The sequence below is a fragment of the Lissotriton helveticus genome, chromosome 12 (genome assembly GCF_964261635.1).
Source record: "Lissotriton helveticus chromosome 12, aLisHel1.1, whole genome shotgun sequence".
Taxonomy (NCBI): domain Eukaryota; kingdom Metazoa; phylum Chordata; class Amphibia; order Caudata; family Salamandridae; genus Lissotriton; species Lissotriton helveticus.
This window is the reverse complement of record NC_136073.1, coordinates 391069137-391082965: the sequence shown is the minus strand read 5'-3', so window position 1 is coordinate 391082965 and position 13829 is coordinate 391069137. Positions and strand designations below refer to the sequence as shown.

The following is a 13829-nucleotide window of genomic DNA, read 5'->3' as shown; positions in this document are numbered from 1 at the left end:
CTAAAAGAATGAACCAATTCTAGGTCTTTAAAGTGACATACAGTTACTTTTATCTGGCCACTTCTAACCATTCATAGATAGAGAAAGGTGGACACAGTGGGAGAACATTATTTGGCTAGGATCACACATGTTTTGTTTTAAGTGGTGTAACTGAGATTAGTACTTTTCCTTTCAAAGTCCCCACCTACGTAAAAATTACACATTTCAATGAATTACTGTGATAGCAATATCAGCGATTGCGTTGCCCCTCAAATAAAATGTATTGTGTTGAAATCTCAATAGCAGCCGATTCAGGTCAACGGGTTTTGGAAGAAAGAACAAAGAAGCAAAGGAAGAACACAATAAAAGTGCTAAATTGTTTTAGTAATATAAAGGAAAATGGGAGCATGAATGTAATAGGTGGCAGTTAGGATACTTTTTCAGAAGAGGAGTTTCGAAGTAAAGACCTAGAATAAATAATGTTTTCAACCATGTTCGAAAACAAAGGAGGTACACCTTAGATATACAGGTTGGTAGTCACTGAAACACAATTAAAAATAAAGTTTGACTATTAATAGGTAAGAATGTGATCACAAGAGAAGAGTGTAAATGATTTGAAATGATAGATGGTTAAAGATAATCTAGATCTATGAGGGTGACGGTTTGGAGAATATTATGGCAACAAAATGGACCTAGTTGTAATTTCGAATTTTCACCCTATGATGAAGGATATTTTGCCACTGAACTGGCCCTTCCTCTGCAAATTGGATGATATCTGTTACAACCTAATTTTAAATATGTTACAACCTCAACAGAAAGATGGTTTGCTTTTAAATAATTAATGTCTTCAGTTCGGTTATAGGGGTTCCTAGAAAATAGTGAGAGGAACGTTTCCCGATAAGAACATAATATCCTCTTTGATAAAGGTCTGCGCTCCATTTCTCCACAAAATTTAACTTTGAAGATACAACAATTAGCCAACCAGTGTGTTGCAGTCTTTAGATTAAAACAACAACTTCTTAGGGTTCCCATTTAATCTAAAAGCCAATGTCCTTGGGTGCATTGGTTTACGGTCTTCATCCCTACAGAGATGTATTGTAGTCACATACCACAGATACAACTAGAAGCCAGTAAGAGAAACCACGCTCAAGAAAAAGGGACTTTACTTAATTTTACAGGGAGATTTGGATACATTAAGGCAAATAAAGTGTTTGATCTGCCCCAAGGATGAAGAGAGGTATGGCCCTAAAATTACCTAAAGCCAAAGAGATCAGTCAACAGCAATTATTTTGTCTCGCTGGGAAATGACTAGGTCCAGATTGAAATTTGGCTGTTCGTTCACATCTGTGGAAACTATGGGTTTGTCATATATTATACTATATAATATAAAGTGGATTAATCATGTACAAGCCATTATTTCACCCTGCCGGACTTTTCACAAGTTGCACAATCCAACACTTCTTCCAAAACATCTTACTCTTCAACAATTGCCTCTACTCTGCAAATCACAGCATCATCAACGCACTGTAGCCCGGTTCTGTCCAAGCATACTGCAGGTCTACAAACTTCCCATAAAAGACGAATAGGGAAGATAAGGATTGCGAAATGGAAACATGCTCTTATTGCTCAGTAGAACGTTCGATATTGATATGGCAATCTGTAACAGGGAATCAGAGAGATAGGCTATGTGGGTGGAGAGAACCCAGTAAATTGTAATCTTAATCTCACACAAAGCCCAATCCATTTGACTCCCATAGATAAAACAGTTTCTGTGATGAATACCTAGCTCACCCTTGGTAACTTGGCACAATGAGCAAGTTCTTCCACAAAGAAAATATGTGCAGCATGTCCTAAAATTAGCAAAAACAACAATATCGGACTACATCCTCCTCGGGGACTTGAACTTCCACCTCGAGAACAACAACGACGCCAACTCCACCACCCTGATCGACAACCTCGGACTCAAACAGCTCGTGACGACACACACACACGCCACTGGACACACGCTGGACCCGATCTTCTCCACAAGCCCCCGTCTCCTTCAACCACACCAACGAACCCCACTGGACCGACCACAGATGCGTCCACTTCACCTTCAGGAAACCCACCACACACCCCCGCACCCAACAACTATCACGCCGCTGCTGGGACAAGGTTACCAAGGACCAACTGACAACAACCCTTGCCCTGAGACCACCCGCCGACCCCACCGACCCAGACACCGCCACGACCAACCTCAAACTGTGGATCAACGACTGCGCCAACACCCTCGCCCCCCTCAAGACCTCCACAACCAACCACACCAACAAGAAAGCCGCCTGCTTCACCGAAGACCTCCGGATCTCCAAGCGCACCTGTCAGAAGCTGGAGAACAAATGGCTCCACGACCAAACACCAGAAAGCGACACAGCCCACAAGTGCGCCACCCGCAGACACCACCAACTCATCAGGACCGCCAAGAGGACCGCCTTCAAGGACCGCTTGGACAAAAACGCACACAACACCAAAGAGCTCTTCAGCATCGTGAAAGAACTCTCCAACCCCAGTGCCAACACCAACGACATCCCACCATCACAAGACCTGTGCGACTCCCTGGCCACCTTCTTTCACCGCAAGATCACCAACAGCCATGCCAGCTTCAACTCCGACACCCCCACACCCACCACCGAGTCCACCACCCCTGCAACCACATTCCGCACCAGCCGCCTGACCACCTGGGCCTACGTCAGCAACGAAGACACCATCAAAACCATGAACTCCATCCACTCCGGATCCCCATCTGACCCCTGCCCTCACCACATCTTCAACAAAGCCAGCACAACCATCACGCCGAAAGGCGGCTGATAAGTCCAGAAGGATGAGGGCGGCTGTTTCTCCTTTGTCCATGAGGATCCTGATGTCGTCGGTGGCGGCGATGAGGGCGGTCTCGGTGCTGTGGTTGCTGCGGAAGCCGGATTGGGAAGGGTCCAGGATGTTGTTATCTTCGAGGTAGCGGGTCAGCTAGCCATTGCCGATCTTCTCCGTGACTTTCACCGGGAAAGGGAGCAGGGAGTGCCCAGGGCTTGTAAACCAAATGCTGCTGGTGGGCTTGCAGCACTGGTTGTGTCGCCCACAGAAGCAGCCTGTAAAAGTGTGTCTAAGGTCTGCCATTGAAGAGCCTGTGTGCAGTCTGGTACTGTCATGCTGACTGGGCAAGAGCACCCACTTGCCAGTCCCTAAACCTTCCCTTTTCTTCATATCAGATACCCCTATGGTAGGCCCATGGGCAGGGTGCATTGCAACTATAAGGTAGGACATGCCCTGGTGTGTGTGGCATGTCCTAATAGGGAATTACAGCCATTTGCGTTTTTCACTATTGTAAGGCTACCTGTTCTTCATAGGCCAGAATGGGCAGTTAGATTATTACATTTTCTAATCCTAACTGACTCAGGGAACATGGTAGAAATTGGAGTTTAGTATGCCTGAACTCAGAATGATAAAATGCATCTTTTAGTGAAGTTGGTTTTAACATTCTGTGTTTGAAAATACCACTTTTAGAAAGTAGGTATTTTCTTGTCTAACTATCCAAAGTCTGCCTCTGCTAGGTTGTGTATTCCTTGGCTAGTGTTTTTGAGTGACAGGGCTGGGGGATTCCAAGAGACAGAACGAGTCAGCCCAGTGGTGAATAGAGAGATCTGCATCTAGATGGCTGGGAGGAGTTGCACCTGGGACCTGAATAGGGCTGTGCCTGCCTTCCACAATGCTGGCTCCACCTCCTGTGGTACGGCTGATGTCTCAGCCCTGCACAGTGAAAGAAGAGAAGGAATCATGTCAACAAAGTGCTCAAGGGCTGTGCTTTCCCTCCACAATGCTGGCTCCAACTCCTGTGGGGCGTCTGATGTTTCTGCCCTGCACTGTGAAAGGAAAGAAGGAGTCATGTAAACAGAGTGCTCCAGAACTGGTTTGGACTGGGCAGAGGCCCCTCAGAGGACAGAGGATTTTTGGGGTATAAATATTGGGACACTGATCCCAAGAAATTAGATCACTTTTGGACTACATGAAGAAACCTTTGCTGAGGAGAGGAACCTGAAGAAACTGAGGAGAGACTATCTCTAAGCTGAAGTGCTGTTTGGGGAGATTGGCCTGCAGTGGTTGCCTGTCTGCCAAAGAAAGGGGAAAGAACTTTGTGTGCTTTATTTTCAACTTGTGAAGGATCTCCAAGGGCTTGGAACAAAGCTTGCCTCCTGCTGAAGTCTCAGGGACCCCCATTATTATAAATGGGATGACCCAGAGAAAGTCGACGAACCTGGGTATCAATTGGTACAGAAAACAAAATGGTCCTAGACGTTGATACTAAATATTACAATAAATGACACAAGTATTTTTCATTATGCGATTAAATCCTGCAATGGAAAACCAGAGAAGCAGTAGCCAAATACATCTGTAATAGAAAACAGTACCCACTGATATGGTTAGTGCCGAAAAAACATTTAATTTCTGTTCAGCAAATATTCTCATTGACTTAAGAACACAAGTGGACATATATTGAGGGGGTTACTACCAAGTAGCGTGAAAAAGAAGTGAAGAGATTGATGCTCGTGTGAAAAAGGACCAAGAGGGTCTGAGAAAATAATAGGAGCACAATAATTCTTCTGTATAATTACAATCTAAGGTCAAACTCCTTAGTTTATGAAAAGGCCTGCCCCGGTCTGTCTTTCAAAACATAGCCATTTATCCTTATTTAACCGTGACACAGCTATACTTCATCTGTGACCATAGTTGAGGGGAGTGGGGTACATAGGGTACAGGCCCTAGAGGGGGATTGTCGTTGACATTTCGACCCACGCGCGTAAAGGGTGAGTAAATTCCTCAGCTGCGGATCTTCATCAGGATTGGGAGAGGACCTAAGTTATAGAAATAAACACCCCCAGCAATACGTGGACAACCCGTTAGTGGTGTGCCATTACTTCAATTAAAAAAAATCCCAAAAGGCCGTACTGAAAATGTCCGTATAAAGGCAAGAATTCCTTTCCAATTCCACTGAATGTGTGGCGGCAAGAGACTCCAACAAAGTTAAAGTATTCACACACGGTGTCCAAGTAACTAATCTGTAGGCGTTGTTCATTAATTGGAAAGGAATTCTTGCCTTTATACGGGTGTTTATTTCTATAACTCTGACCTTCTCTAGAAACCGGAACATGAGCTAAATTTCCTGAAATCTGCCGGGACAGCTGGTGACCAACCGGGACTGCCCTGGTAAATCTGGGATGCCTGGTCACCCTATGTATATTAGTCACACTGACAACGAATGCCTTTGAGCCAGCGCTCCCCGCGTGCAATATGGAAATCCGCCATAAACACAAAGTGGCTTTAAGAACTGACAGTCTTAGATTCACACACTCTCCCTCGCCTCTTTAGTAAAAATAGAGATGGTCATGTGGAGTTAATTTGCATCTAGGATGATATGTGAAGCCAGACTTGCCTGTTTTATCAGCTTTCCTTTATTGGATTGACAATATCCTCAAGCCACAGAAGCCCCATTGAAAGTGTTTGAAAAAATAAAACCACCAAACGAAGAATACTTTTCAACTCGTACTCCCACTAAAATCCAAACTATCATTCATGATTTAAAATGATCCTAGTCCCTTGAAGATGGTTTTCTTCAGGCAGACAGCAGTGCAAGCCTATACATTTTCAAAACAAATGCATTCGTTTTTATGTGGTAATTCATATCCTGCAGTAGCTATTGTGATATTAACCAAAGAGTACTGTCGAATCAGTGGTGGTTAAGGGATGCCATACTATAATGCAAACAGTGACACCTACTTGAAATAATCAATAAGGCTCACCCAATTCATTACATTTCGAGTAGCTGAAGTAGTTGTGACACTCATGTTTTGCAATAAGCTGAACATGAAGAGAATTTTATGATCTGCCTTTCACTTTAAGGGATGGCCTTTGAGAAGTTTGCAATATGCTGCTGTAGGAAATCCATCTTTTCTGCATGATCACTCCAGGTTTGTTTTGCCTTTTTCTGGACCAACTTTCTGCTGGCTTTAGAGCTTTGTGCACTTTCCCCTGCTAAACAGAAGTAAAGTAACTTTGCCGCCTCAGCCCTTAAACATGGTTCAATTGGATTTTTTTCTGATTGGCACATTTAACTTGCCTGTATGTCCCCAGTGTATGGTGCAGAAAATGCGTTCAGAGTCTGGAAGTTAAATACCACTTGTGGACTGCAGCACCTATTGTGCCATCCACTACAGTGGCAGTGCAAACATGGCTACAGGAATACTTTGTGTAGCCTGACTGCTGCAATATAAAACATGCAGTGAGCCATGTCAAAATGTCACTTTTTAACAAGTTAAGACCTTGCTTTAAAATATTAGGAAGTCACCATACAAGGCAGGGTGCATGGTACTTAAAAGTGGATAAGTTAGAAAATGATTATTACCAAGTCACATGTAAAAAAACATTATAATACTATATTTCAGGAATGGGTCCAGCCAGAAAAAAAATATTAAACCATTACTTTTAATAATTATTAAAACTCCAATTCAATAGTGAAGTCAGATGTTTAATAGAGATGAATGAAAAGTAACTTTTAGAAAGTTTTCTTGGCCTGCTTGGATCTCCTGAAGGCTAATTCACATTAAAGCTCCAGCCTGTACTTGGCCTGAATGAGTTACGAAATTCCTCCCAGGAGCTACACAATAGACTGACCTGAGAGGGCAGCGACAACTCCTCTGAGTTAATCTGAATATTGAGGGTAGGGGACATGATAACAATTATTGTGCATCTTCTTTCTGGGCACTGAGGACCTTGCTTTGTTTCACTAACTTCTGTCTCCTGGTTTATTGTGAGTCCGGGTCCTGCTTCAAAATGAATTTTAGTGTTAGATGTGGGAGGCCACTGATGATTTCCCTAAGACACTCCCACATGCACCCCCATAGCTCAATTGTAGTGTGGCCAAAGACTTTTGAGAATTTGAAAATGCCCTTAAACATGGTCTTTTGCATCAGTTTACAGTAAGGGAAACAGGACTATTGAAAAAGTGGGTAGTGTTGTCCAGGGTTCATTTACCCCATTGGTTAGTGAGTGGCAGGATTTACTCCCAGCCACTAGCTAATGCCAGGCATAAAAATGGCACCCCAAGGTACCATCCTCAGAACACTTTCTGGATCCAATGAAGAACGGAAGAGGACGGGAACTGTTATCTGTGACCTGAGAGGAGTCCTGAAGGACTGGATATATTTCCTCTTGTAGGCAGGAAAAAGAAGTGGACTCCAAGGGCCAGTTGGCTGACCTGTTAGGCTACAGTGAAACAACAGGCTGCAAGAGGCCTTTTCCCCTAAAGTGCCCAGCTGACCAGTGGCAGTTGGACCTGTACTAAGTTGTGCCTCTCCGTGGCACCATAGGAGTTTTGAAGTGCCGGTCCTGGGGCCTTAAAAGGATACCACCTACACTAAATCATAATCCAACTTCTTACAGGTGCATTGAAAGTGTACTGCACAATCCCCAACACTGATAAATGCCAAACAAAGGTTTCATATTTAAAAATGACTGGAACAGAAAATGCAAATAAATTACCACTGAACAGTATAAGAGAATTAAATGGAAATCCAGATGCCAACCTGGTGTCTGCTGGTGCACTATGATGGCTGGATCCTGGAGATGGATGAAGACCACAAGTCCAGCTGCTCCGAACAGCAAGATGAATGAGAACATGCAGGTAAGCCTCATAATTATTCTCCAAACAATCCAGGTTTATCCAGGGAGAATCAAGTGCACGCGGCCTCGGAGACCAACTCTCCTCTTACAGTATCATCTTCTCGGCTTGCAATCCATTATGACATGATCTGCAAGTGATACAATATATATGTAAATATTATTTTAATGTCCGCCAGTTCTGACGTTCAGTGTTCAGGTTATTAAAAAAAATACAACACAACTGAACTTCATGATATCAGTATAAAACAGAAAACTAAAACATGTAATGATACATGAAACTAATATCCAAAATGATGCTAATTTCTTACACTGCGTACTGTACTAGGTGTATAAAAGAACAATAATTGAAAGGTAAACATTATACAGACAAAGGACATGACATCTGTTCACTCCAAAGACCATCTTTACCCTACTGTAAGTAAAATAAAACACAGAGGAAAATAAGGGCTAAAAACGTCAGGGCAATGCACCAGGTTTGAGATATGAATTTATTTTTGATTCCAGTGTTTGTATATGGCCATGTATCACACTGTTATCCAACATTAAGGCGATAAACAATGCAAAGAACCAAATCAGCAAAACCGCTAACAGATTCTCTTGTACAAAAACGAAAGAGCCAAGCAAAACTGTTAGAAATCGGGTTACTGGTTGATTGAGGTGTGAGCCCTGGTCAAGAAGCCTACAAACCTAGCCAGGGTCAGGCACAAGCACATCCCAAATTAAGCTGTGCTCAACTGCTTGGTAGCTTGGCACAGAACAGTCAGGCTTAACTTAGAGGCAATGAGTAAAGTATTTGTGCAACACTTCAAACAGTAAAACAGTATAAACACATAAAAAGATCCCTCACCAGGTTAAAAAATAGAGCTTAATTTAACATATAAAATAAGACCAAAATGGCAATAATCCAATCACGAAAATCAAGGATATGAATATTTAATGAATAAACTACAAAATAGAGCCTCTAAGCAGAAAGCCCCAACTGCAGCTATCTGGTCACTTTGGACCGAGTCAAAGCCAAAAGTTCAGGCCAACCGCAATGGCGTGTGGGACAGATACAGTCCCACATTAGTCACACTGAAGTTTTGCCTTCTCAAGTTTTGTGCCAAGAGTAACCCTGGGCGTAGTTCGCGTACTAGCGCTACGCGAATTGCATGTCGCACTACGTGAGCTACGCAAACTGCGTAGTGCACTGCGCAAAATGCTGTTTGCACTGATTGCACAGTGCCGGATTCTTGTCCACACTGTGAAATCAGTGCAGTGCAAGCGGTCGTTTTCTGTCGCTCGAGTAGATTTCTACTCAAGCAGCAGCTTTCTCAACGCAAACTGGTAGTTTTTCATTGCGAGCGGTTGCGAGCATACGCGACCACTCGCAATGAGAAACCGGACCTCCCCGCGTTGAGAATCTCAGCAGGAGGTTTATTTTCCACGCTCGTGATCAGCAACTTGATGTTGCTGATTGTGAACGAGAAAAAAGTCTTGCCGGGATGTCATTTTGCTTGCGGTCGCCAAATTGACGTTGAGGACAGTGAGCAAGCCAAAAATGCCGGCTACGCTATGCCAGGCGTGTTTGCACTGTGCTATGTGCAATTCGCATATAGCGAAGTAGCACAAACTTCGCAAACTACGCGAGCGTAGCGTAGTACTTCGCCCAGCGTTAGCCAAGAGTCCTGGTCACATTGGAGTGGGCCACAGGGAGCAAGGAGGGCATCATGAGCACTGGTCAGCGTAGTGTAAAGAGCAAGGCAGGCATCACAGATGGGCAGGCTGGTGCTTCACGTTGGTGGTCCTCCAGGGGCGCACAATGTCTGCTTGTGAACAGATGAGCTGGCAGCAGTTTGCACTGAATTTTTGTATGAGCAGGGCTGTTCAGGGTGCAAACTGGCCTGTTTGTCATCACAAAGAGCCCAAAACATTGATTTCAAGAGCCCGTGATCGACATCAAGGGTCCAGCATCGGCACTTGGGGGTCAGGATTTTACTGCAGCTGGGTTTAGAAGCTGGTTTTGGAGCCTTTTTATGTCCATGATGCTCAGATCATGAGGCCAGAACAGTTGCCCTTTTGAGTCACTATAGGGGCCTGAATTCAACATGAAGTTAAAGGTCCAGTTCTTCCCCAGGCAAGAGGGCAGCAGGACAGCACAACAGGGCACGAGTTCCTTGAGAGCAAAGGTCCAAAAGAGTGGCAGTTCTTGTAGCAGTATAGCAGTAGTCATCCTTCCTGGCAGAGTACCACAGGTACAGAAGTGCACTGAAATGGTGGTGTCTGAAGTACTCTTTCTATACACAGATGAGCCTTTAATGTGGAGAGAAGCTCCTCCTTGAAGTGCACAGATGCCTGGCCTTCCTGGCCCTGGCTCCAGAATAACTACAGGGGATATGCAGCCCCTTTGTGGAGGCAGGACACAGCCTATTAAAATGGGGCTGCTCCTTCCTCCCATCCTGCCAGTTACAGCCCATCCAGTCAAACAATGTCAGACGAGCCTGGGACCCCGCACCTGCGCGCCAGAGTGGTACTAAACCTGGCAATATTTGGCAGCCACTGGCAACCCCAGAACACGGCCTAATCCCTGCTGATGAGGGGTAAATACCCCGAAACACGTGTCCAGGGATGGCCAAGATAGCAGAGAATCGAAAGAAGATGCATCGCGGAACACAAACTACACTTACCACAGTCCTTAGGGGCGATCCCTCTGGTGTGTGAGTAGTGTGCGACCCCACCCCCAATTGTAATGTTAAAGCTCCCTCGAGCAGTTGGCTGACGAGCCTGGGATCCCGCACCTGCGTGCCTGATTGGTATTAAACCTGGCAATATTTGGCAGCCACCGGCAACCCCAGAACACGGCCTAATCCCTGCTGATGAGGGGTAAATACCCCGAAACACGTGTCCAGGGATGGCGAAGATAGCGAAGATAGCAGAGAATCGAAAGAAGATGCATCGCGGAACACGAACTACACTTACCACAGTCCTTAGGGGCGATCCCGCTGGCGTGTGAGTAGTGTGCAACCCCACCCCCAATTGTAATGTTAAAGCTCCCTCGAGCAGTTGGCTGACGAGCCTGGGACCCCGCACCTGCGCGCCTGAGTGGTACTAAACCTGGTAATATTTGGCAGCCACCGGCAACCCCAGAACACGGCCTAATCCCTGCTGATGAGGGGTAAATACCCCGAAACACGTGTCCAGGGATGGCGAAGATAGCGAAGATAGCAGAGAATCGAAAGAAGATGCATCGCGGAACACGAACTACACTTACCACAGTCCTTAGGGGCGATCCCGCTGGTGTGCGAGTAGTGTGCGACCCCCACCCCCAATTGTAATGTTAAAGCTCCCTCGAGCAGTTGGCTGACGAGCCTGGGACCCCGCACCTGCGCGCCTGAGTGGTACTAAACCTGGCATTATTTGGCAGCCACCGGCAACCCCAGAACACGGCCTAATCCCTGCTGATGAGGGGTAAATACCCCGAAACACGTGTCCAGGGATGGCGAAGATAGCTAAGAATCGAAAGAAGATGCATCGCGGAACACGAACTACACTTACCACAGTCCTTAGGGGCGATCCCGCTGGTGTGTGAGTAGTGTGCGACCCCACCCCCAATTGTAATGTTAAAGCTCCCTCGAGCAGTTGGCTGACGAGCCTGGGACCCCGCACCTGCGCGCCTGAGTGGTACTAAACCTGGCAATATTTGGCAGCCACCGGCAACCCCAGAACACGGCCTAATCCCTGCTGATGAGGGGTAAATACCCCGAAATACGTGTCCAGGGATGGCGAAGATAGTGAAGATAGCAGAGAATCGAAAGAAGATGCATCGCGGAACACGAACTACACTTACCACCGTCCTTAGGGGCAATCCCGCTGGTGTGTGAGTAGTGTGCGACCCCACCCCCAATTGTAATGTTAAAGCTCCCTTGAGCAGTTGGCTGACGAGCCTGGGACCACGCACCTGCGCGCCTGAGTGGTACTAAACCTGGTAATATTTGGCAGCCACCGGCAACCCCAGAACACGGCTTAATCCCTGCTGATGAGGGGTAAATACCCCAAAACACGTGTCCAGGGATGGCGAAGATAGCAGAGAATCGAAAGAAGATGCATCGCGGAACACGAACTACACTTACCACAGTCCTTAGGGGCGATCCCGCTGGTGTGCGAGTAGTGTGCAACCCCACCCCCAATTGTAATGTCATACATTCACCCCAGTACAGAGATCTGGGCATAAATCAATCGTTTTTTGCTCACTAGGCCATTCCAGCTTGGACCCAGCCATATGCAAATCAGTCTTGAACCTGCGCCAAATGGGAACAATCCAGCCCGGACTGCCAGGTCAGGTCCTCCCTGGACTGGAAACAAACATTCTAGGACCGGTTTCGGTGTTTCAGTCCTCATCAGCCAGGATAGCTTGACTCCAGTGGCATGGAGAGCACAGGACCCACGTCTGGGCATACCCGTTCCACTCGGGTTGAAAAATGCAAAAAGAACAATTAAATGACAGAATGCAGAACAATGTCATACATTCACCCCAGTACAGAGATCTGGGCCTAAATCCATTGTTTTTCTGCTCATCATACCATTCCAGTTTTGACTCAGCCATATACAAATCAGTCTTGATCCTGCTCCCAATGGGAACAGTCCAGCCTGGACTGGAAACAAGCATCCTAAGACCGGTTTCAGCCCTCATCATCCAGGATTGCTTGACTCCAGTTGCATGGAGAGCACGGGACCCATATCTGGGCATACCCGTCCCACTTGGGGTGACAAATTCAAAAAGAATAATTGATGGAAAGAATGAAGAACAATGTCATACATTCACCCCAGAGATCTGGGCCTAAATACATCGTTTTTTTTTGCTCACCATGCCATTCCAGTTTGGACCCAGCCATATGCAAATCAGTCTTGACCCTACGCCCAATGGGAACAGTCCAGCCTGAACTGCCGGGCCAGGTCCTCCCTGGACTGGAAACCAGCATCGATCCTGATGATGGAATCAACCCAGATCTGTGACTGGGGTGAGTGTTTGAAAAGTTTCAGCACTCCGCCCATCATCTCCTTGTGTTTGCTTTGTTCGGCCTATGTTGGCAGGGTATTCCCAGACGTGGGTCCCTTGAACACTTTTCCCCTGGATTCAAGCTAGCCTGGATGAAGCTGGCTGTTAGTACGAAACCAGTCCCAGGATGCTTATTTCCGGTCCAGGGAAGACATGGATTGGCAGTTCGGGCTGAACTGTTCCCATGAGGCACAAGGTCAAGACTGATTTGCATATAGCTGCGTCTGAACTGGGGTGGCACGGTGAGCTAAATAATGATGATGGATTCAACCCAGATCTGTGACTGGGGCTGAGTGTTTGAAAAGTTGCAGCACTCCGTCCATCATCTCCTTGTGTTAACTTTTAAAAGTGGCATTTTCAGAATTGTAATCTAAAATTCAACTGAAGCATAAGTTGGGATTTTAAAACAGGACTCCAGATGCACCAAACGTGAACCGGTTACTTTTTCCCATTTGGAAATTACACTTCTAAAATGCAATAAGGTAATTCATATGTTATCCTATATCTGAGGTAGGTCTTGCAGCAGTGCAAAACTAATTTTAAGAGTTTTTCACCAACAGGACATGTAAAACTTAAAAGTACATGTCCTACATTTTAAATACACTACACCCTGCCCATGGCCTTGCTTTGGGGTAACATATGTATTAAAAAAAGGTTTGGGCCTGACAAAAGGTGTATTTTGCCAGGTTGACATGGTAGTTTAAAACTGCCTCGTATAGGCTCTGCAACGGCAGGTCTGAGACATGGTTAAGGGGCTACTTATGTGGGTGGCACAATCATTGCTACAGGCCCACTGGTAGCATTTATTTTACAGGTCTTGGGCACATATAGTACCATTTTAATAGAGAATTATAAGGAAAGTAAATATATTGATTGGATATAAGCCAATATTACCATGTTTAGAGAAAGAGCACAAGCACTTTTGCACTGGTTAGCAGAGGTAGTGTGTGCAGTGTCATGAGGCCAACTGAAACGAAGTCAGCAAAAACATGAGGTCTGAAGGCAAAAAGTCAGGGGGGACGCCAAGTATTTTGGATAGACAACTCCTAAGGGAAGTCATTTAAGATTTCTGAAAGCTTACTCAGTTTGGATCGTGCCAGTCATGGAT

General features: G+C 45.6%; 1 protein-coding gene across 1 annotated transcript in view; it reads right to left on the bottom strand.

The window, feature by feature from the left end:
• Positions 1 to 13829, bottom strand: part of CHST8 (carbohydrate sulfotransferase 8) — a 1263676-nt gene that overhangs the window by 888598 nt on the left and 361249 nt on the right. The window contains exon 2 of the mRNA XM_078669642.1: positions 7590 to 7814. Within this exon, the coding sequence (XP_078525768.1) occupies positions 7590 to 7698 (109 nt within the window). The 5' untranslated portion in view covers positions 7699 to 7814. The remainder of the gene's footprint in view (positions 1 to 7589; positions 7815 to 13829) is intronic.